This window comes from Planococcus citri, chromosome 3 (genome assembly GCF_950023065.1).
Source record: "Planococcus citri chromosome 3, ihPlaCitr1.1, whole genome shotgun sequence".
NCBI classification, from domain to species: Eukaryota; Metazoa; Arthropoda; class Insecta; order Hemiptera; family Pseudococcidae; genus Planococcus; species Planococcus citri.
In genome coordinates this window covers 78,416,837-78,438,552 of record NC_088679.1, presented here as the reverse complement: position 1 = coordinate 78,438,552, position 21,716 = coordinate 78,416,837, and the positions used below count along the sequence as shown (strand labels likewise).

General features: G+C 34.7%; 3 protein-coding genes across 4 annotated transcripts in view; 1 reads left to right on the top strand and 2 right to left on the bottom strand.

Moving 5' to 3' along the window:
• The first annotated feature begins 3,741 nt into the window (after window positions 1-3,741).
• On the top strand, window positions 3,742-4,694 carry LOC135839501 (uncharacterized). The gene has a single exon (XM_065355560.1). It carries the CDS (start codon window positions 3,970-3,972, stop codon window positions 4,606-4,608), a length of 639 nt encoding a protein of 212 aa, XP_065211632.1. The 5' UTR covers window positions 3,742-3,969; the 3' UTR covers window positions 4,609-4,694.
• Window positions 4,695-5,610: 916 nt separating this feature from the next.
• LOC135839499 (tyrosine-protein kinase transmembrane receptor Ror-like) lies at window positions 5,611-16,676 on the bottom strand. 2 transcript variants are annotated; one of them, XM_065355557.1, is made up of 9 exons: window positions 16,357-16,676; window positions 11,628-11,795; window positions 11,276-11,472; window positions 10,902-11,154; window positions 10,618-10,788; window positions 10,409-10,527; window positions 10,135-10,323; window positions 9,773-9,931; window positions 5,611-7,036 (listed from the first exon to the last, which is right to left on the bottom strand). In XM_065355557.1, the coding sequence occupies exons 2-9, from the start codon at window positions 11,791-11,793 to the stop codon at window positions 6,827-6,829; spliced, it is 1,464 nt and encodes a 487-aa protein (XP_065211629.1). In that variant the 5' UTR covers window positions 11,794-11,795; window positions 16,357-16,676; the 3' UTR covers window positions 5,611-6,826. The 2 variants fall into 2 exon arrangements, with proteins under 2 accessions (XP_065211629.1, XP_065211630.1); XM_065355558.1 differs by lacking the exon at window positions 16,357-16,676 and adding an exon at window positions 15,062-15,176.
• Window positions 16,677-19,553: 2,877 nt separating this feature from the next.
• Window positions 19,554-21,716, bottom strand: part of LOC135839500 (tyrosine-protein kinase transmembrane receptor Ror-like) — a 30,858-nt gene continuing 28,695 nt past the window's right edge. Inside the window, exons 3-9 of the mRNA XM_065355559.1 lie at window positions 21,417-21,613; window positions 21,136-21,301; window positions 20,848-21,021; window positions 20,646-20,764; window positions 20,336-20,524; window positions 19,968-20,129; window positions 19,554-19,787 (exon numbers count right to left, since the gene is read on the bottom strand). Coding sequence (XP_065211631.1) covers window positions 19,554-19,787; window positions 19,968-20,129; window positions 20,336-20,524; window positions 20,646-20,764; window positions 20,848-21,013 — 870 coding nt within the window. The 5' untranslated portion in view covers window positions 21,014-21,021; window positions 21,136-21,301; window positions 21,417-21,613. The remainder of the gene's footprint in view (window positions 19,788-19,967; window positions 20,130-20,335; window positions 20,525-20,645; window positions 20,765-20,847; window positions 21,022-21,135; window positions 21,302-21,416; window positions 21,614-21,716) is intronic.

Here is a 21,716-nt window from a genome sequence, read left to right as displayed (position 1 = left end):
CTAAAATTATTCTACGTCAAATTTCCTATAAGGATGGTCAGTTCAGTTGAAATATAAGTATTTTTCGATTTTTGGTGAATTTTTGAAAATTAAAGGGCCAAAAATGAGGGAAAAAAATCAAAATTTTACCAAATTGAGCTATAAAGCTGAAATTTGGGATATACCTTATTTTCGACCTGCCAAATCGATTGGAAACAATTTCAAACCGTTTTGAGCAGTTCTGGAGCCTCCAGAACATTTTTGAAACTTGAAATTACCACAAAATTTCATCAAATGAAGTTGGAATGTGGAAATTCACGCTGCAATCCAATTTAAACACGCTATTAAGTCAACTGCAGATTGCTTCAAGTCGTTTTGGAGCCCTCAGCGAGTTTTTATAAATTACGGGAGCCTCCAACAGATTTTAGAAACTTAAAATTTAGAAAGCAAAAATTCACTCCAGGGTCATTCCACGTCAATTGGACCAAGAAGTGGTAGGTGGGTTCGGCGATTTTTTTGAAATTTTTCCTGTGGAAAGACCTTCCGAAGGGATGACCAATGGCGCAAATCGCAGCCCTCTAGTTCATTTTTAACGGCAGCCAGGTGGTGTCAAAGTTTTCAGTGAACCTAAAATATCATCCATTTCAGCAGTAGATTGCTCGATAACCGTGATACCTACAAAAATGAAACTTTTTCCCATAGTTAGAGGTTTTGAAAGGCTTTTTGGCGATATCATAAAAATCAGTGTTGCCACTTTTTTTCGTACAAAAAATTAGCTCAAAAAGTTTCAAAACGTAATTTTCATATCGTTCAGACTCTCAAAAATTCTGAAAAAAATATATTATGGACAACTGTTCATGCTGAACAACATATTAAAAAGTTGGGATGATAACTTGTAACAAAGTCTATTTAAAAAAAATTTAAACTTTGCGAAAAATGCGATTTTTTGATTTAAAACATGAAAAAAAGTTTTGATTGGTAAAGTTGACCCATTTGATCCATATTTTTACGTATCTGATAAAAAATTTGAAAAAACCCCTTCACTCGGTGAAATTAACTCATCACAAAAAAATCGAAATTCAAAAAAAAAAGCAAATTTCATTTTTTTTGCTGTGAGTGAGATTTTTATCAACTTTTTCATGAAATACGTCAGAAAGTGGTCAAAATAAGACAACTGAATAAATTTAAACTTTTTTTGATGTTTGAAATTGAAAATTGAATTTTTTCAAATTTTGATTTTTTTGTGATGAGTTCATTTTATTGAGTGAAAGGGGTTTTTTCAACTTTTTCAACAGATACGTGAAAATAGAGGTCAAATGGGTCAACCTTACCAATCAAAACTTTTTTCATGTTTTAAATCAAAAAATCGCATTTTTTCGCAAAGTTTAAATTTTTTTAAATCGATTTTGTTACAAGTTACCATCCCAATTTTTTAATATGTTGTTCAGTATGAATAGTTGTCCATAATATATTTTTTTCAGAATTTTTGAGAGTCGGAACGATATGAAAATTGCGTTTTGAAACTTTTTGAGCTAATTTTTTGTACGAAAAAAAGTGGCAACACTGATTTTTATGATATCGCCAAAAAGCCTTTCATAACCTCTAACTATGAGGAAAAGTTCCATTTTTGTAGGTATCGCGGTTATCGAGCAATCTAGTGCTGAAATGAATGATATTTTAGGTTCATTGAAAACTTTGACACCCCCTGGCTGCCGTTAAAAATGAGCTAGAGGGCTGCGATTTGCGCCATTGGTCATCCCTTCGGAAGGTCTTTCTACAGGAAAAATTTCAAAAAAATCGCCGAACCCACCTACCACTTCTTGGACCAATTGACGTGGAATGACCCTCTATAAACTAATTTCAGTACGCTATGAAGTTGACTACCCGTAGATTTCAAGACGTTTCGAAGCCTCCATCGACTTTTTGGAAATTAACGGAGCCTCCGGCAGATATTTCAATGCTTGAAATTTCCATAAAATTTCCCCAAACAGGGACACCTTATTTTTGACATTATTCTGAGGTGGATCGCAGGCAGTTTCAATCCATTTTAGAGTCTACAGCAGACTTTTAAAAATGCCGCAAAAAATCTATTCCTTTTAATGAAATTTTGCAGAAATTACACGTTTCAAATATTTACTGAAGGCTCCGGTAATTTATAAAAACTCGCCGAGGGCTCCAAAAGTAAAACGACTTGAACTAACCTGCAGTCGACTTGATAGCGTATTGAAATTGGAGTACACAGTCAATTTTGGATTTCCAACTCTGTTTGGTAAATTTTTATGGAAATTTCGAGCATTGAAATATCTGCTGGGGGCTCCAGTAATTTCCAAAAAGTCGCTGGATGCTCCGAAACGACTTGAAATGTACTTACAGTCGACTCCCTAGCGTATTGAAATTAGTTTACAGAATACATTTGAGCTTTCTAACTGTTTTAATTTTATGGAAATTTCAAGTTTCAAAGATCTACTGGAGGCTCCAAGAATTTTCAAAAAGTCGCTGGTGCCCACAAAATGACTCCCAGCAGTTGACTTAATAGCGTGTTTAAATTGGATTGCAGCGTGAATTTCCACATTCCAACTTCATTTGATGAAATTTTGTGGAAATTTCAAGTTTCAAAAATGTTCTGGAGGCTCCAGAACTGCTCACAATGGTTTAAAATTGTTTCCAATCGATTTGGCAGGTCGAAAATAAGGTATGTCCCAAATTTCAGCTGTATAGCTCAATTTGGTAAAATTTTGATTTTTTCTCCTCATTTTTGGCCCAAATTTGATTTTCAAAAAATTCACCAAAAATCGAAAAATACTTATATTTCAACTGAACTGACCATCCTTATAGGAAATTTGACGTAGAATAATTTTAGTTCAATCACTTTTTTCCCTCCGACCCTTCATTTCGACCATATAGCCGAAAAACGTAGATTGACAAAGGTTAATGACCTTTTGCGGGGGTAGCAGACAAGTTGCAGTGTGCAACTTTGGTCAAAATATTTTTGAGTCTACCGTGAATCGAGTTCACGTTTTAAATTGCCGATTTTCATTTTTTAAAACAATTTTCATAAAATTCACAACTTCGCCCCCTCCTTAGTAGTAAGGGTGAAATCGCCATTTTGGGAAAAGCTGGACTGGTCATGCTGATAGGAAATTCGGACCCTTCATTTTGGCGATACAGCCGAAAAACCTGTATCGTCAAAGGTTAATGACCTCTTGCGGGGGTGGCCGGCAAGTTGAGGGGTGCAACTTTTGATTGGTCGTTTTAGAGACCAATCTGAACAAATAATGTTAAATTCAGCTTGCCCCTAATTTTTTCGAGGTTCGACTAAAAATTTTGCTAAAATAACTGGACTATTGAATATAAATCTCTTATTTTCGAAGTTGATTTTCATTATGCGAATTACTTACCATATAAATACGTACTTAAGTAGTTTGAACGGAAGAATAGAATTCACATGAGTTCAAACTTCAAACGATGTTCAAACGTCTTCAATGTTCAATGCGAGAGTTTTCATTTTTCACCGGAAGGAGCGCTCGTCTCATCGACTGTTCAAATTTTTTTTACAAGTTTTTCAGGTTTTTCATTATTTTTGCAGAGCACTAGTTGTGAATAAAATTTTTCATTTCATTTTAAAGCTAAAGTTTTAGAAATTTTATTTTTAGAAGCTAAAAGTTGAAGCCAAAAGTTTAAAGTTTTCAACTTTCCGGTTCCATCACTGAAAAATACGTCATTTCGTCTCATTGTCATGCTTCTAGCTACGGCGCCGTTTTCTTATCACTTCGCCATCCTCTTATCACCACCAACAATTCGTAAAATTTTGAAATTTTGCATCTGTAAAAGATCAAAAATCTCCAAGTAATGCGACGTTGAAGTAGTTTCCATCAATTCAACGTCATTATTTGCATCCATAAACGTGTAATAATGAATGCACAATAATCCATTATCCGATCCGATGACCGTCAACTCCAGTAAGTCAACAGTGTAAAAACCCATCTAAACATGAACATTTGTCGCAAAGTATTACCGAATTCGTCATCGTTTCTTCGTTTCCGAAGTCCAGTATGTACTCCAATCATATCAGCTCGAAATGTCGGAGCTTATCAAGGACACGGTAAAACTACGATCAATGTAATGAATAATAAAGACTCCGAATCCATCACTATATCGGCATACTCTCAAGTTGGTTTTCGTCTTCACAACGGAATTTTCGTTGTCGGTCCGATGATCTTGTATAAAAACGTAGCCCTCGGCTGGGACGTCAGAGACGATCAAGCTGTAAACGAAGATAGCTTGGAATTTTTCCGTCATCTAGAACCTCCTCTAGACTTACTGATACTCGGATTAAGCGAAGACAAGAGTCTGAAATCATTCAATAGAGAATTAATCATACAATTTAGAAAGCTCGGTTTAGCTATGGAAATTCTCCCAAGTACCAGAGCCGTACAGATGTACAACTTCGTCGCTGAAACACGTAACGTAGCCGGAGCTTTTGTACCTCCCAGGCGTTTCAATATTACTACCGAAGATTATTTCTCTAGTACGCGTAAATTTGGTATAATGTACGGTCCAGAAGTTGGAACCCATGGTGAAGGAAACGTTGTTAAACAAGCCAGGGAGATGGGAATCAAGGATTCGTAATTTTGAAAAATCGCTACTGTATAGTTATTATTTTATATCTAGCTAAAATCTATATTGTATTTTGTTAATATATTGTTTCAATAGAATGAGACGAGTGTTTACATATTTTTCTTGTTTTAGGTTCGATTTTGTGGTTAACGTTGGTGGGTCTGTTATGGGGTGGAACCAATCCTGTCGTTAAGCTAACTTCCAACGGTATAGCAAATATTAAAGGACGTTCGAAATTCCATACCTTTATTTTACTAATCAAATTTTTATGCGTTAATTGGAAGGTATGGTTTTCTGTCTAGTTACACTTATTCGAGTCTTTGGTTATGAGAGATTAATTTCACAGTTTTCTCTATAGTTTCTCGTTGCTTTAATCTTGAATCAGATGGGATCTGTTGTATATTACTTCGCATTGCAGTTTAATAGTACATAAGTGAGACCGGTTATTTCAACCATTCGTTGTACGTACGTTTCAGAATTAGAATTTAGAATACGAGTGATTTACAATACGTGTTCTGTCATCGTAGGTTTATCGTTATGTGTACCGGTAGCAAATTCGTCAGCCCTGTTATGTACGGTTATTAGTAGTTGGTTATTCGATGAGAAACAAATGACTTCAAGTGAGTTTTGGGTTTGGGAAGTACTAAATTCGAAACTATGATCTGTGTTTTTTCTAAAGAAGAACATTTTTTGAATTATTATTTATTAATAATCACCTTCGTCAAATCTGTCATACAATTAGAAACCATACCTACTTCGTTCCTGATGGAAAAATTTACCTGTTTCAGGAACATTAATTGGCGTTGGTTGTCTGACGATCGCAATAAGTTTCTTTATTGCTGATAAATACGTATAATCGAGCTAAGCTGAGGAATAGTTCCCTTTTCAAGCTAACTTAACTCAATCAGAAGACAATTGTAACGATCAAGTATTGATTTTTAATCGAATATGATAATGAAAGCTTATCTTTAGGTTCATTTCCAGTAATGTATTGCTAGAAAGAAGAAAAAAATCTAAGAAAAATAAACTTTTTAATTATTTGTAAATACATCTTAGATGAAACTCCCTGACTAGTGACTACTAATGAGGTAATGACTAATGGGCATTGTAGTGGGCTGAGAGGTCCTTTGAAAATAGAAATTTATGTGTTTCGAGAGTTCCGAAGATAATAAACAAGATTTGGTAAAATTCAAAAACGATTGATATAATATTCAAAAATAATAGAATGCAATTGAACACAAAATGATAATATTAAACTATAATTACTTTACACTAATTTATAGCTTTTTTAAAGACAGATAAAGCTTCAATAAACGTCTCTCTAACTCACTACTGGCCCACTGGCTAGGTGATCGATCGTCTGTATTTTATTTTACAGAGGACCAATCAACCAGCCAATAGGAACGTATTTCAGTTAGGTCATGATGGTTACGTTATTGTTCTTTGTAGGTATTGTTTCTTTTTTTCATCGAAGTAATCAATTTTAATATTTGTCAATAATTACTGTCGGATTAGTTCATAACAGGCATAAATATGAAAATTTAATCTGATATTTTCCCTTTCAAAATACTTTTTTTGACGCTATTATTGAAAAACTCCCCAATTAAAAATTTTTTAAATAGATACCTGAGAAGAAATACTTTGCACACTCTATCTGACTAAGTACACTTTCCATAATAATGTATACAAAAAGTTCTCCAATATGAATTCTACCTAGGTATACCAAACAACAAAACAATATCCATCTAATTTAACCTTAGTAAAAAAGTAAAAAAAAAAAAAAAAACTGTACTATTACTTAAAACTAAATTTAAAATAACTACCTACCTAGGTAATACTTACATAGGTATGAAATTTAAAAACTAATGAAAAATCACAATTTGTTGTACATATGCCAGACATCCTCGGACTTTAATCAACATTACAAATTTCATTACGTCATTATTTTCTAATATCACACTACCTTCTTCAATTAAACAAGATAAAAATTCGAAATACCTACGGTCAACTATGTATTTAAATAGTTGACCATAGGTATTTCCAATTTTTATTTTGTTCAATTGAAAAAGGTAGTGTGATATTGGGAAATTATGACGTAATGAAATTTGTAATGTTGATTAAAGTCTGGGAATATCTGGCCTATATTTGTATGTCGTATAAGAAATTGTGATTTTTCATGTTGTTTTTAAATTTCATGCCTATAAGTAGGTAGTTAGGATCGTCGCCATGCCTATGGCGCGGCGTAGTTACTATTTTCTGGAACTCTTTTAGGAATAGGCCTATCATTTTCCAGCAGTTCTGAAAAACGTGCGCAAATTGCTGAAAAGTCGAGTCTTTTTTCCGGATCTTCTTTCCAACAGCCCATCATTATAGCTACCACTTTTGTAGGACATTTTTTTGGAATTTTTAAGAGGGTTCTTAACTGGATCAATTGTTTGATCTGAAAATTTCACAAACAAAAATCAAATGATTTGAAATCAGGCTGTCTCACTCAGGCTGCCTATTCTTAACATTTTTATTAGGTAGGATATGACAATAGGAGTAATTGCATCCCCCCGCCGATCAACCGGGACAGCTTTTTTCTTAAAGAGGACATCCTAAGGAACATTTTAAAGCAAACTTGCCCAAAAAAAAGTTGGCCTTACTTACAAAATAGCGGCCATTTTGATTGACAGGTCAGCCGAAATCGCAGATTTTGCGTTTTAACATAGGACTTGCACGAACTTTTTCAAACTTTACAAAGGTAGATCGAAAGATCATGCAAAAATTTATCACTTGTCAAAATGTCAAGTGCTAAAGTGCGTTTTTCGATTTTTGGTGAATTTTTGAAAATCGAATTTAGGCCAAAAATGAGAGAAAAAATCAAAATTTTACCAAATTGACCAAGAAAGCTGAAATTTGGGATATACCATATTTTCGACATGCCAAATCGATTGGAAACGGTTTCAACCCGTTTTGAGCAGTTCTGGAGCCTCCAGCAGATTTTTGAAACTCGAAATTCTCACAAAATTCCATATAATTGGAGTTGTAAAGCTAAAATTTATTCTGAAAACTAATTTCAATACGCTACGATGTACTGCAGGTGAATTTCAAGTCGTTTTGGAGCCTCCAGCGACTCTTTGAAAATTCCTGAAGCCTCCAGCAGGTTTTTGAAACTTTAAATTTTCACAAAATTTCATCAAATGGAGATGGAAAGCTGAAATTTACTCTACACTACAATTTTAACACCCTCTAAAAACGACTTCTGGTAGATTTCAAGTCATTTTAGAGCCTCTAGCGACTTTTTTGATAATTACTGGAGCCTCCAGTAGATTTTTGAAACTTTAAATTTCCCCAAAATTTCATCAAACTGAGATGGAGAGTCGAAATTCATTCTGCAAACTAATTTCAATACGCTAAGAAGTTGACTGCTGGTGAATTTCAAGTCGTTTTGGAGCCTCCAGCAACTTATTGAAAGGTTGTATGACGTTATTTGGAAAATTGAAATTTCCTTAAAGTAGCTGGAAGCTTCAAAACCATTTGTAACCACCATGTAGTCTGCGAAGTAAATTTCAGCTTGCCAACTCCATATGATAAATGATTGTTGGGGAAAATCCAAGTTACAAAAAACCAATGGACGCTCCAGTAATTTTCAAAAAAGTTGCTGGAGACCTTAAAATGACTTGAACCCACCTGAAGTCGTCTTCAGAGGGTGTTAAAGTTGTAGTGTAGAGTAAATTTCAGCTTTCCATCTCCATTTGATGAAATTTTGTGAAAATTTAAAGTTTCAAAAATCTGCTGGAGGCGCCAGTAGTTTTCAAAAAAAGCCGCTGGAGGCTCCAGTAGTTTTCAAAAAAAGCCGCTGGAGGCCCTAAAATGACTTGAACCCACCTGAAGTCGTCTTCAGAGAGTGTTAAAATTGTAGTGAAGAATAAATTTCAGCTTTCCATCTCCATTTTGATGAAATTTTGTGAAAATTCAAATTTTCAAAAATCTGCTGGAGGCTCCAGTAATTCTCAAAAAAGTTGCTGGAGGCCCTAAAATGACTTGAACCCACCTGAAGTCGTCTTCAGAGGGTGTTAAAATTGTAGTGTAGAGTAAATTTCAGTTTTCCTTCTCCATTTTGATGAAATTTTGTGAAAATTTAAAGTTTCAAAAATCTGCTGAAGGCTCCAGTAGTTTTCAAAAACAGTCGCTCGAGGCCCAAAATGACTTGAACCCACCTGAAGTCGTCTTCAGAGAGTGTTAAAATTGTAGTGAAGAATAAATTTCAGCTTTCCATCTCCATATTGATGAAATTTTGTGAAAATTTAAAGTTTCAAAAATCTGCTGGAGGCTCCAGTAGTTTTCAAAAAAAGTCGCTAGAGGCCCTAAAATGACTTGAACCCACCAGAAGTCGTTTTCAGAGAGTGTTAAAATTGTAGTGAAGATTAAATTTCAGCTTTCCATCTCCATTTGATGAAATTTTGTGAAAATCTAAAGATTCAAAAATCAGCTGGAGACTTCAGGAATTTTCAAAAAGTTGCTGAAGGCTCCAAAACGACTTGAAATTCACCTGCCGTACATCGTAGTGTATTGAAATTAGTTTTTAGAATAAATTTCAGCTTGACAACTCCAATTTGATGGAATTTTGTGGGAATTTCGGATTTCAAAAATCTGCTGGAGGCTCCAGAACTGCTCAAAACGGGTTGAAACAGTTTCCAATCAATTTGGCATATCGAAAATAGGGTATATCCCAAATTTCAGCTTTCTTGGTCAATTTGGTAAAATTTTGATTTTTTTACCTCATTTTTGGCCTAAATAATTAGATTTTCAAAAATTCACCAAAAATCGACAAACGCACTTTAGCACTTGAAATTTTGACAGGTGGTAAATTTTTGCATGATCTTTCGATCTACCTTTGTAATGTATGAAAAAGTTCGTGCAAGTCCTATGTTGAAACGCAAAATCTGCGATTTCGGCTGACCTGTCAATCAAAGTAGCCGCCATTTTGTAAGTAAGGCCAACTTTTTTTGGCAAGTTTGCTTTAAAATGTTCCTTAGGATGTCCTCTTTAAGAAAAAAGTTGTCCCAGAGGATCGGCGGTGGGGGGGTGGAGGATCGGCGGGGGGGGGGGGGGGTGTAATTACTCCGATTGTTGTATGCCAGACTAATAGGTAAAGGTATGTACATATTACGAGTATAAATAAAAAACATACTCGTTCTGTGGAGTACTTGAAATAAGGCTGCTCTCCAAACGTGACAATTTCCCACAATGTCACGCCAAATGCCCATACATCAGATTGTAACGTAAAAGTTAAACTCTTGATGCTTTCAGGGGGCATCCATGGAATAGGCATATATCCGTCTTCAGTTATCTGTTTGAACGAACAGGGTTTTTTTTTCGATTACAATATTTTCAAAATTGCGTTCAGTCATTTACTGTATACCTATATACATAGTCTATCAATTTATTTGTAGCTCTCGTCCTTTTTTATCAGAGTAGGTAAAGTACCTACGTAGATAAATAATTAAGTACCTATATATCTATGGTATTGATGATTTTTTTCCTTCTACTCACCCGGTAACAATTATTGAGATAAACGTCTTTACTAAGACCAAAGTCGCATATTTTCACCACATAAGTGGAACTAGCTGGAGGAACACCCACCAAACAGTTTCGAGTCGCCAAATCTCCATGTACATATTTTTGACTCGCTAAATATTCCATACCTTGAGCAATTTGAGACGCGATTCGTAACAAATCATCCTGTAAGTAAGAGAGTAATGAAGAATACTTACAATTGGGTAACATTCATCAACAAAGATTTTACAGTAACGATGAGTGGGAATACCTGCGATAAAATAGGCAAGCCTGGTATTGGCCGACATTTACCAGAACTGCTTCGCAGAAGCCCATGTAAATCTCCTAGATTCATGTGCTCGAAAACCATTTCAGGGAGTTCGTCATTTTCTGCAAATAAAATTAAGAATAATAGATACCTGTACTTGAATAGATTCGAGTTTGTTAGGTAGGTACAGATCACCTAGTTCAGAAACCTACCTCCGAGGCAAATATATCGCAATTTCAGAATGTTTGGGTGGGTAAATTGACTCACAATATACGCTTCTTTCCAAATGTCACGTTTAGCTTTCTCAGTAGCTCCCCTTCTCAAAGTCTTCACGGCGACCGTTTCATATGAATGTTCATCTCCATTTGTAATCGTCAATTTCGCTATTTGAACGAATAAATAATTAAAATCCGAACAGCGTTAAGTATCTATTTAGGCGCGTAACTACTCCAAATTCCAATCAGTCGAAATCGAAACAATCATCTATTTTACAAACCTCTGTACACGTCGCCAAAATTCCCTCTCCCTATTAGTCTACGTTCTGTGAGTTTTTTTTTCTCTAGTAATGGGATTTGTTTCAGACACGAATCTATAAAATCTTTGAGTTCACTATCACCACTGTTATCTTTCGTATGATCAGTAACTTCTGGTAGAAGGCCTACACTTTGAGCGTTTTTTCCAGGATCGTAAGAAGGATTATTCTCAAATACACGTGCATCATAGTCAATTCTTCCTGCTTCGAGTTTTGCCTGATATAAATGTAAAAGTTGATGAGGTAGGTATTAAAATAAAATTGTGTATATGAAATGAAATTACTACTTAGGTAGGTAACTGAAAGTAATCTAAACGCACTCAAGTATAAAAACTCACCCATGTTTCTTCTAAGAATTCTTCTTCTCGATGTTTTTTGTATGATCTGTATAATTTCCAAATTATAACTATCACCAAAACCAAAATTATCGCTCCACCCACGACAGCGAACATAATGGATCGATATGGAATATCATCGGGAGAGGATATATATTGATTTTTAACTTCAGCAGTAGTTGTTTCGGGAAGTGCAGTTGCTGTAAATTTTAATTAGATGAGTATATAAATAAGTACATACATTTAATTTTAATGATTTACTAATTAATGTGCAGGAATGGAAGGCACATAGGTACCTACTGCATTTTGTAATGCAGTGTGCGTATAAAACAGATAAGCACAGATAATTTCTTACAGCGCGTTATGCAGCTTCCATTATAGTACACTTTGTCTACTTCATAACACTGGCATTGGCGAGGAAATTTAGGGTCATCAAATAATCCACAATGGACATCAACTGTTCCATTACACTCAGTGCCGTTATCGGTACAAGGAGTCGGAGGGTATAGAGTGAATGTCATAGCTGAAATTGTAAAATGTACGTATAAAAATTATAATGCATTCAATTCACAAATGTGATCCTGAATGGTTTTATCTTAGCCCAGTGAAATAGCAGAAAAAAATAGGCGAACCCAAACATTATTGCGATCAAAGGTTTTTTTGGTGAATATTGTCAAGGGTGGTATGCTAAACAACATAGGTACTAAAAGTCCCCGCCCCTACCCCACGAGCTACTCCCCCACCAGTGGATCAAAGCTCCCCAAAATCAGTTTTTTTCGTCAAAAACTCCTGAAATGTTGAATTTTGAGTAAAATAAGCTCAGTGATCATTTCATCTCCTCTCCAATACCTATCAAATGAGCTATCGACTAACTCCCTAGCGGGGGGTGGCGCTACGACCCCTCAAAGTGGCATGATTTTAATTTATTTTCACATTTTATGACTTGGGGGGACTTGTAACCTGTTCTAATTGATAAAATGAAGTAAAAGTTGGGGAATGGGATTCTTTTGGGAGCTAGAGTTGACTTCTGGAGTGGGGAGGGTCAAAGTTGAAAATTACAGAAAGATCATTTTTTTGGAGGGGCATAGCATGACCCCAAATGAATGAAAAGGGTTCAAAATCAAACCATCAGACAATATTTCCATTGTGATAAACATTTCCAAATTTCAGCTTTCTAGGTCATCCCCACTCCTTTTAAGATGGAAAAAACCAAAAATAGGAGCAAAATAAGGGGATTTTCACCTTAATTCCGCTTTAAATGGGATAGGGATGACCTAGGAAGCTTAAATTTGGATATGTTGATCACAGATGGAATACTGTCCGATGGTATGATTTTGGACCCTTTTCATCCGTTTGGGGTCATGTTATGCCCCTCCAAAAAAATGACCTTTTTGTAATTTTCAACTTTGACCCTCCCCACTCCAGAGGTTAACTCTAGCTCCCAAAATATTCCCATTCCCCAAGTTTGACTTCATTTTATCAATTAGAACAGGTTACAAGTCCCAAGTCATAAACTAAAAAAAAGAATAAACTAGACAGCTGCGCTCAGTGTGCATAGCCTATTTTGTTACGAAAGTACAACCCAATTTCAAAAAAAAAAACAAGGCAATTTTGGATTTTGAAAGCAGAACACAATTTTGAAAAAAAGCACAACGCAAATTTGAAAAATAAGGCACGACATGGACACAGTTTCAAAAGCACAACACGATTTTGAAAAAACGCAATTTGGATTTCAAAAGCAGACACAATTTTGATTTTGAATGCACAACGTGATTTCAATAAAAAACAACTTCGAAAAAAAGCACAATGCAATTTTGAAAGAAAGCACACCACGATTTTGAAAAAAAGCACCACACAATTTTTTTAAAAAAGTACACACAATGCAATTTCAAAAAAAAGCACAATGCGATTCCAAATACACTATGCTATTCCGAAAGCTCCAGAGCACAACGCAATATATCTCGAAAGCATAATGCGACTCCAAAAGCACTTCAGTACTGAGAGACCTCTTGAGAGCACAGCAAAATCACAAATGATTGGTGGGATTTGATTCAGAAAGGGTAACCACCTGCTTTCATTGTCTAGGTACTGAACTTGTGTAAATGAAACACCTGCAGGTGTTCTAAAAACATTTCTCAAAATTGAACAATAGAGAAAATTTTATAACACCTGTGGTGTTACATTTTGGTATAAGCGAGACAATAGGTGGCAAATCACTTTGATTTATAAGGTTAAAAAACAACCAAATTTGAAATGTTTGAAATTGAACAATGGGAAAGATAACACTGTAGATACGAATAGTTTACAACCCCTGCGGTGCGGTGTTACATTTTAAAACTGATGTTGGCGCGGCGTCGCTTTTGATAAAATCTTTTCCATTGTTCAATTTTGAAAAATAAATTCAAAAATTGAACAATAGAAAAGATTTTACAACACCTGTGGTGTTACATAAATTTCTAAATTTAACTGACATCGGCTTCACTTTTGTCGGCTTTGCTTTTGATATGGCCCTTTTCCCCTTTTCATTATTTTTTGGTATAAATTTTCTTAATTAATTGCAATTACTCAAGAAGCTCCTTGAGTAATTGAAATTATAATTATGGCGTTCCATGCCTCACGTTAGACCACATCTACGTATGAAAATTTCAAAAAAAATCAGCCCATCCATCTAAGAGAACATTCGTTCCAAAGAATTTTTCCATTTTTCAGAACGAAACCAATAGTGCCTGTCTATGCTGCAAAATCAAAACGAACAAGCTGACAGACGACCTTGGTCAGGCAGGAAGGTATGTCCAGACATGGCAGACAGATGACCTCGAGAGACTACACAAGTAGGTCAGTGATCTTGACAGGTTGATTGACGACCTTGAGAGGCCAGAAAGACTGGTCAATGACTTTTATAGGACAGACAGGAAGACATGGCGACCTTGAGAAGCCGGATAGACAGGTCAATACCCTTAAGAGACCACATAGATAAACAGACAGAGCGAATTTGAGAAGCCAGATACAGATGAGTCTATGGCCTTAAGACTCTAGACAGACAGACAACGACCTTAAGAAGCCAGACAGACACACAGACAACATTCAGAGAAATTCAGTGACCTCCAGAGGCCAAAGAAACAGGGGTCATTGACCTAACAATATTCATTAAAAATAGGTAGGTACTGAAAATCACCCGGCAAAGAATGGAATAAAAACACTCAAAAAACGCCTAAAAATAACTGAAAATTAACAAAACGTGATGAAATTGTAGAAAAAAATTCCCAGAAAGAAACGAAAAAGTCGATACCTATTTAAATAATGAAACAAAAGGATATAAAGAGTGATAAAATTACACACATTTTTCAAAAATGCATGAAAAATTGTTTTTAAAAAAAAAAAGTACAAAAAGATGAAACTATGAAAAAATTTTCCAAAAATACATGAAAAGGTGTCAACACATTTAGAACGCTATAAAAACATTCAAACAAAGCAATAAACTCACTGAGAATTGCCATCGAAGTAATTATAAAATTTCAGTAAAATTTTTCCAAAATACATCAGAAGTGTTTAGAATGCTTTTTAAATGGCGTAGAATCATTACTTATTGAAAATGAAAATTAACGAAAAATAAAGTATAAAATGTCAGCGTTTGCCCAAAAATGATGAGAAAAAATCGAAAATCTTTCAAAATGACAAAAAACTACCAAAAAAACAATAAAACCACAAAAAATCACAGAATTTTAGTCAACTTTTCCCATATAATGCGCAAAAAAGTGTTGAAAATGCGTTGGGTGCTTACCTACTTACCTAATAAAGTGATGTAAAAATACTCCAAACAACATTGAAATTACAGAAAATTGCCATAATCATAAAATGTCAATGAAAGATCCCCAAAAATGCACGAAAACGAAAAAAATGAATTAAAACGACGTAAAACTTTCTTTAAAAAGCGTTAGAATCACTTAAAATCAACAAACAGTGTTGAAAACTCTGGACAGACAAACCGACAGCGACAGATAGACAGATTTTTTGAATTTTTGGAACCGCTGGTCTTGGGGAAGTTTTACGTGGATCTAACTCATTTTTAATTCAGTGAATTAAGTATTTATAAGAAATTATATTTTCAACGAAATAATGAATCAAAATACCCACCTATATAATTAATATAGGTAGTCCACATGCTTATCAATGCCCTTATCGACAAAATTCCCAGTAAGTAACGCGAACTAAATTTATAAGAAAAAGAAAAAACGAGATTATATGTTCGTAGAATGATGTTACTGTACCTAATACCTTGAAGTTATCAAATTAAAAGGTTGCATAATGAGAAAAAAATTATCCGCAGTGTAAGTAAATTGAAGAAAATTGAAGAATTGTAGGAGCTACAATAATGTGCGAGGAAGAATTGAAAAATAAAGGGGTGTTCTGTACATGAAAACAAATCGAGATCTGGACATGAATTTAAAAATTAGAACAAAAATCTTTTATATCTCTTCTTCCTTTTTTATCGGAATTGCTTGCGTTGAAATTTTATAAATAACATTCTCACTTCGCAGAATTTTTTTCCCCGTATTTTTATACTTTTCACCTAACTATACCTAAGATCTGAAATTAAATGCCCATGTCTATATATGAATCATCGATGTGATTCACGTGTAATTTAATTGCCACCGTTATGTAACAGTTAGTTATATATAGGCACCTGTACGAAATGTTTTTCAATAATTTGTTGTTGGAAATTTGCATAACCGGTAATAGTGTTGAAAAATCTAACGCAAGTATACTGCAGACTACTTAGTTTTGTTTTGAGCACCTTCTTGATCTTCAAGAATTTCATTTTTTTTCTCGCTTGAACAATAAATGATCGTAAAGCTTCGAATATTTCTGTTTACCTACCTATGTATTTGATTTGTACATCGATAGATCACTGATTTGTTCAAGAAACTCGATCGAAGCGTGAAAAATAACAAGTACCTATCAGCTTAACACGCATCAATGCTGTATTTTTATCAATTTTTTTTGAAGAATTTCACAGATAGGAATAATATCAAATAATTAAATTAAGAGTAGACTAAAATATGCCGTCGTCATTATTTACTCACCTTCGCCTAATTACGAGTATGATCACTTCTTGATAGGTACGAACTCCAGAAACACGACGAGTAACGAGTAACATATAAACAGGATTTATTTTACTGTAAAACTTTAGTATGTAGGTACTTAGGTATCTGATGATATTTTTTTATGAAAAAACTGCATAACTTTTGAAAAATCATAAATTTCAATAATCAATAAAAACGAAAACATTTTTATACAACGCGAATCAGTCTAAATACACGGAAACCAGTTGAATATGAATTTTTTAGTAAAACATCACTAACACGCGCAATGGCTTGTGCAAGACTGAAGTAACCGAACGTCGAACACGAGAAGAAAATCACACCTCTACCTAACCTAACTACCCATCTACCTGCTTAATTAGAATATTACTAAGTGACGTTGATGACGCATTTTTATTTTTGAATTATGGCGAAAATAACTGTCAAAAATCTTACTTTTCGTTAAAACTGCCTGAAAGTGTGTTTCAAAACTATCTGATGAAATTTTTGATCCTCCAAATTACTCCTGTCTCATCCTGTTAGGTACCCAAAAAAGCAAAGAAAGCACTACTTGTGCTGTGTATGAACTGTTTTTTTTAGCCAAATTTTTGTAAAAAATTTTTATTTATAAGTTTCAGCACGATGATGATTTTTACACTTTATAACCGGGAGCCTGTTCTAATTGATCAATTAAAGTCAAACTTGGGAAATGAAGTTCTCTTGAAAGCTAAAATTGACTCCTGCAGTTGGAAGGGTCAAAGTTGAATATTACAGAAAAGTCATTTTTTTGGAGAAGCATAATTTGGCCCCAAATTGATGAAAAAAGTCCAAATTCATACCGTTGGTGAGTACCGCCATTGTGAACAACATATTCAAATTTCAGCTCCCTAAGTTATCCCCACCCCATTTAAGGTGGAAAAAATCTGATTTTGACCTTATTTTTGACCTCACCCCATTCTTAAAATTGACCTAAGGAGCCCCAATGTCCAGCATACAATGGAATTGTGCCACTTGAGTGTATTTTGCAGGTTTCAACCTTCCACCCCTATTTGACTCCTCTCCAGGGTCAAAAAAGTGGATTTTTTAAAGCTATTTTGTATGTTCTTCGACCTTTAGGAAAGCCTACAGCCCCTCCGAATTGACCTAGAGGGTCCAAATTTTCACAGTACATTGGGAGGATGTACCCCAAGTGCCTATTGCAGGTTTCAGCATTCCAAACCCATTTGACTTCCTTCCAGAGTCAAAAAACTGGATTTTCAGCAAAATTTTTAGCCAAATTTTTGTAAAAAATGGAGGTATTTGCGGTAGACCAGACATTTTTATTTACCTATAAGTTTCAGCACAATGGTGATTTTTACATTTTAGTTCTTAAAGGGGACATCCTAAGGAACATTTTAAAGCAAACTTGCCCAAAAAAAATTTGGCCTTACTTACAAAATGGCGGTCATTTTGATTGACAGGTCAGCCGAAATCACAGATTTTGCGTTTCAACACTTTCAACATAGGACTTGCACGAAATTTTTCAAACTTTTTACAACGGTAGATCGAAAGATCATGCAAACATTTATCACCTGTCAAAATTTCAAGTGCTAAAGTGCGTTTTTCGATTTTTGGTGAATTTTTGAAAATCAAATTTTGGCCAAGAATGAGGGAAAAAATCAAAATTTTACCAAATTGACCCAGAAAGCTGAATTTTGGGATATACCCTATTTTCGACATGCCAAATCGATTGAAAACGGTTTCAACCCGTTTTGAGCAGTTCTGGAGCCTCCAGCAGATGTTTGAAATTCGAAATTCCCACAAAATTCCATCAAATTGGAGTTGTAAAGCTGAAATTTATTGTAAAAACTAATTCCAATGCGCTACGAAGTACTGCAGGCAAATTTCAAGTCGTTTTGGAGCCTCCATCGTTTTTTTGAAAAATCCTGAAGCCTCCAGCAGACTTTCGAAACTTAAATTTTCACAAAATTTCATCAAATGGAGATGGAAAGCTGAAATTTACTCTACATTCCAATTTTATTAACACCCTCTAAAGACGACTTCGTCCCTTTTCAAGCTAGTCGTCTTTAGAGGGTGTTAATAAAATTGGAATGTAGAGTAAATTTCAGCTTTCCATCTCCTCGAAAGTCTGCTGGAGGCTTCAGGAATTTTCAAAAAAACGCCGGAGGCTCCAAAACGACTTGAAATTTGCCTGCAGTACTTCGTAGCGTATTGAAATTAGTTTTTAGAATAAATTTCAGCTTTACAACTCCAATTTGATGGAATTTTGTGGGAATTTCGAATTCCAAAAATCTGCTGGAGGCTCCAGAACTGCTTAAAACAGGTTGAAACCGTTTTCAATCGATTTGGCATGTCGAAAATAGGGTATATCCCAAAATTCAGCTTTCTGGGTCAATTTGGTAAAATTTTGATTTTTTCCCTCATTCTTGGCCAAAATTTGATTTTCAAAAATTCACCAAAAATCGAAAAACGCACTTTAGCACTTGAAATTTTGACAGGTGATAAATGTTTGCATGATCTTTCGATCTATCGTTGTAAAGTTTGAAAAATTGCGTGCAAGTCCTATGTTGAAACGCAAAATCTGTGTTACTCTACATTCCAATTTTATTAACACCCTCTAAAGACGACTTCAGCCCTTTTCAAGCTAACTTAACCAGAAGACGATTGCAACGATCAATTATTGATTCGATGCCAGATATTTAGAACTAAATTGCGTTCGGTTATGCTATACGAACATTGTTTTGTGATTATTATTCGATATAATTATACTGTTCGTAGAATTTCGAATATGGCGTAAAAAATTGAGTAATTCTTTGGGATGTGTCGCTGAACCTGATTCATATTGTTATCTGTAATAGATATGATTGTTACATCGGCGTTTGATACGAGCATTTTAATCGAATAATAAAAGTTTAGCCTATCTTTAGGTTCATCGAGTAATGTACCTATTGCTAGAAATAAGAAAAAACCCAAGAAAAATAAACTTTTTAATTATTTGTAAATACATAGAACTATATTCGATGAAACTCTCTGACTAGTGACTATTAATGAGGTAATGACTAATGGGCATAAATATGAAATCTTAATGTGATATTTTCCCTTCCAAAATACTTTTTTGACGCTATTATTGAAAAACTCTCCAATTAAAAATTTTTTAAATACCTGAGAAGGATTTTTCATGTTGTTTTTAAATTACGTACTTAGGTAGTTGGAATCGTCGCCATGCCTAGGTATGGCGAGGCGTAGTTACTATTTTCTGGAACTTCTTCAGGAGTAACTTTTCCCAGCAGATCTGAAAAACGTGTGCAAATTGCTGAAAAGTCGAGTCTTTTTTCCGGATCTTTTCTCCAACAGCCCATCATTATAGCTGCCACTTTTGTAGGACATTTTTTTGGAATTTTTAAGAGGATTCTTGCCCGGATCAATAGTTCGATCTGAAAATTTCACACACAGGAATTAAATGATTTAAAATCAGGCTGTCTCACTGAGGCTGCCTATTCTTAACATTTTTATTAGGTAGGTAAGCAATTTGAAAAACAAAAAAGTGAAGTTAATGACAGTAAGGTATAGGTAAAGGTATGTAGGTATTACGAGTATAAATAAAAAAAACATACTCGTCGTGTGGAGTACTTGGAATACGGCTGCTCCCCAAACGTGACAATTTCCCACAATGTCACGCCAAATGCCCATACATCAGATTGTAACGTAAAAGTTAAACTCTTGATGCTTTCAGGGGGCATCCATGGAATAGGCATACATCCGTCTTTAGGATTTATCTGTTTGAACAAACAGTTTTTTTTTCAATTACAATATTTTCAAAATTGCGTTCAGTCATTTGCTGTAGGTAGGTACTAGGTATACATAGTCTTATCAATTTATTTGTACCTCCCTTCCTTTTTTTTTTATCAGAGTAGGTAAGGTAGCCTACGTACATAAATAATTAGGTAACTATGGTGTTGATAATTTTTTTTCTTCTACTCACCCAGTAACAATTATTGAGATAAACGTCTTTACTAAGGCCAAAGTCGCATATTTTCACCACATAAGTGGAGCTAGCTGGAGGAACACCCACCAAACAGTTTCGAGTCGCCAAATCTCCATGTACATATTTTTGGCTAGCTAAATATTCCATACCTCGAGCAATTTGAGATGCGATTCTTAAAAATTCAACCTGTAAGAGAGTAATGAAATTTACTTACTTTAGGTACAATTGGGTAATATTCAACACAGATTTTACAGTAAGATGAAATTGCCGATGAGTGTGAATACTTAATCTGTTTGTGTTTTATTACCTGCGATAAAATAGGCACGCCTGGTTTTGGCCGAAATTTACCAGAACTGTTTAGCAGGAGCTTATGTAAATCTCTTAGATTCATGTACTCGAAAACCATTTCTGGGAGTTCGTCATTTTCTGCAAATAAAATTAAGAATAATAGGTAGTTAGGTATAGGTACCTCTACCTAGTTGAGTAGATTCGAGATTTCAGAAACCTACCTCCAAGGCAAATATACCGCAATTTCAGAATGTTTGGGTGCGTACATTGGCTCATAATATACGCTTCTTTCCAAATGTCACGTTTAGCTTTCTCAGTAGCCCTACTTCTCAAACTCTTCACGGCGACTGTTTCATAATACGAATGTTCATTTCCGTTTGTAATCATCAATTTCGCTGTTTGAACAAATAATTAAAAGCCGAAAAGCGTTATCTACGAGTATTTATGCGCTTTGCGCCTAATAAGTACTCCAATCGGTCGAAATCGAAACAATCAACTATTTTACAAACCTCTGTACACGTCGCCAAAATTCCCTTTCCCTATTTCTATACGTCCTGTGAGTTTTTCTTTCTCTAGAGATGGGATCCGTTCCAGACACGAAGCTTTAAGATCTTCGAGTTCACTATCACCTTCGTTATCTCCCGTATGATCTACACCTGCTTCGAGGTCAATTGCCTGATATAAATGTCAAAAGTTTAAGTATTAAAATAAAATTGTGTATATGAAATGAAATTACTACTTAGGTAAGTAACTGAAAGTAATCTAAACGCACTCAAGTATAAAAACTCACTCCTGTTTCTCCCAAAAGTTCTTCTTCTCGGTGTTTTTTGTATAATCTGTATAATTTTCAAATTATAAATATCACCAAAACCATACTTATCGCTCCACCCACGACAGCGAACGTAATGTATCGATATGGAATTTCATTGGGAGAGGATATATATTGATATTTAATTCCGTCAGTAGTTGTTTCGGGAAGTTCAGTTGCTGTAAATTTTAATTAGATAAGTATAAATAAGTATATTTAATTTTAATGATTTACTAATTAATGTGCAGGAATGGAAGGCATCATAGGTACCTACTGCATTTT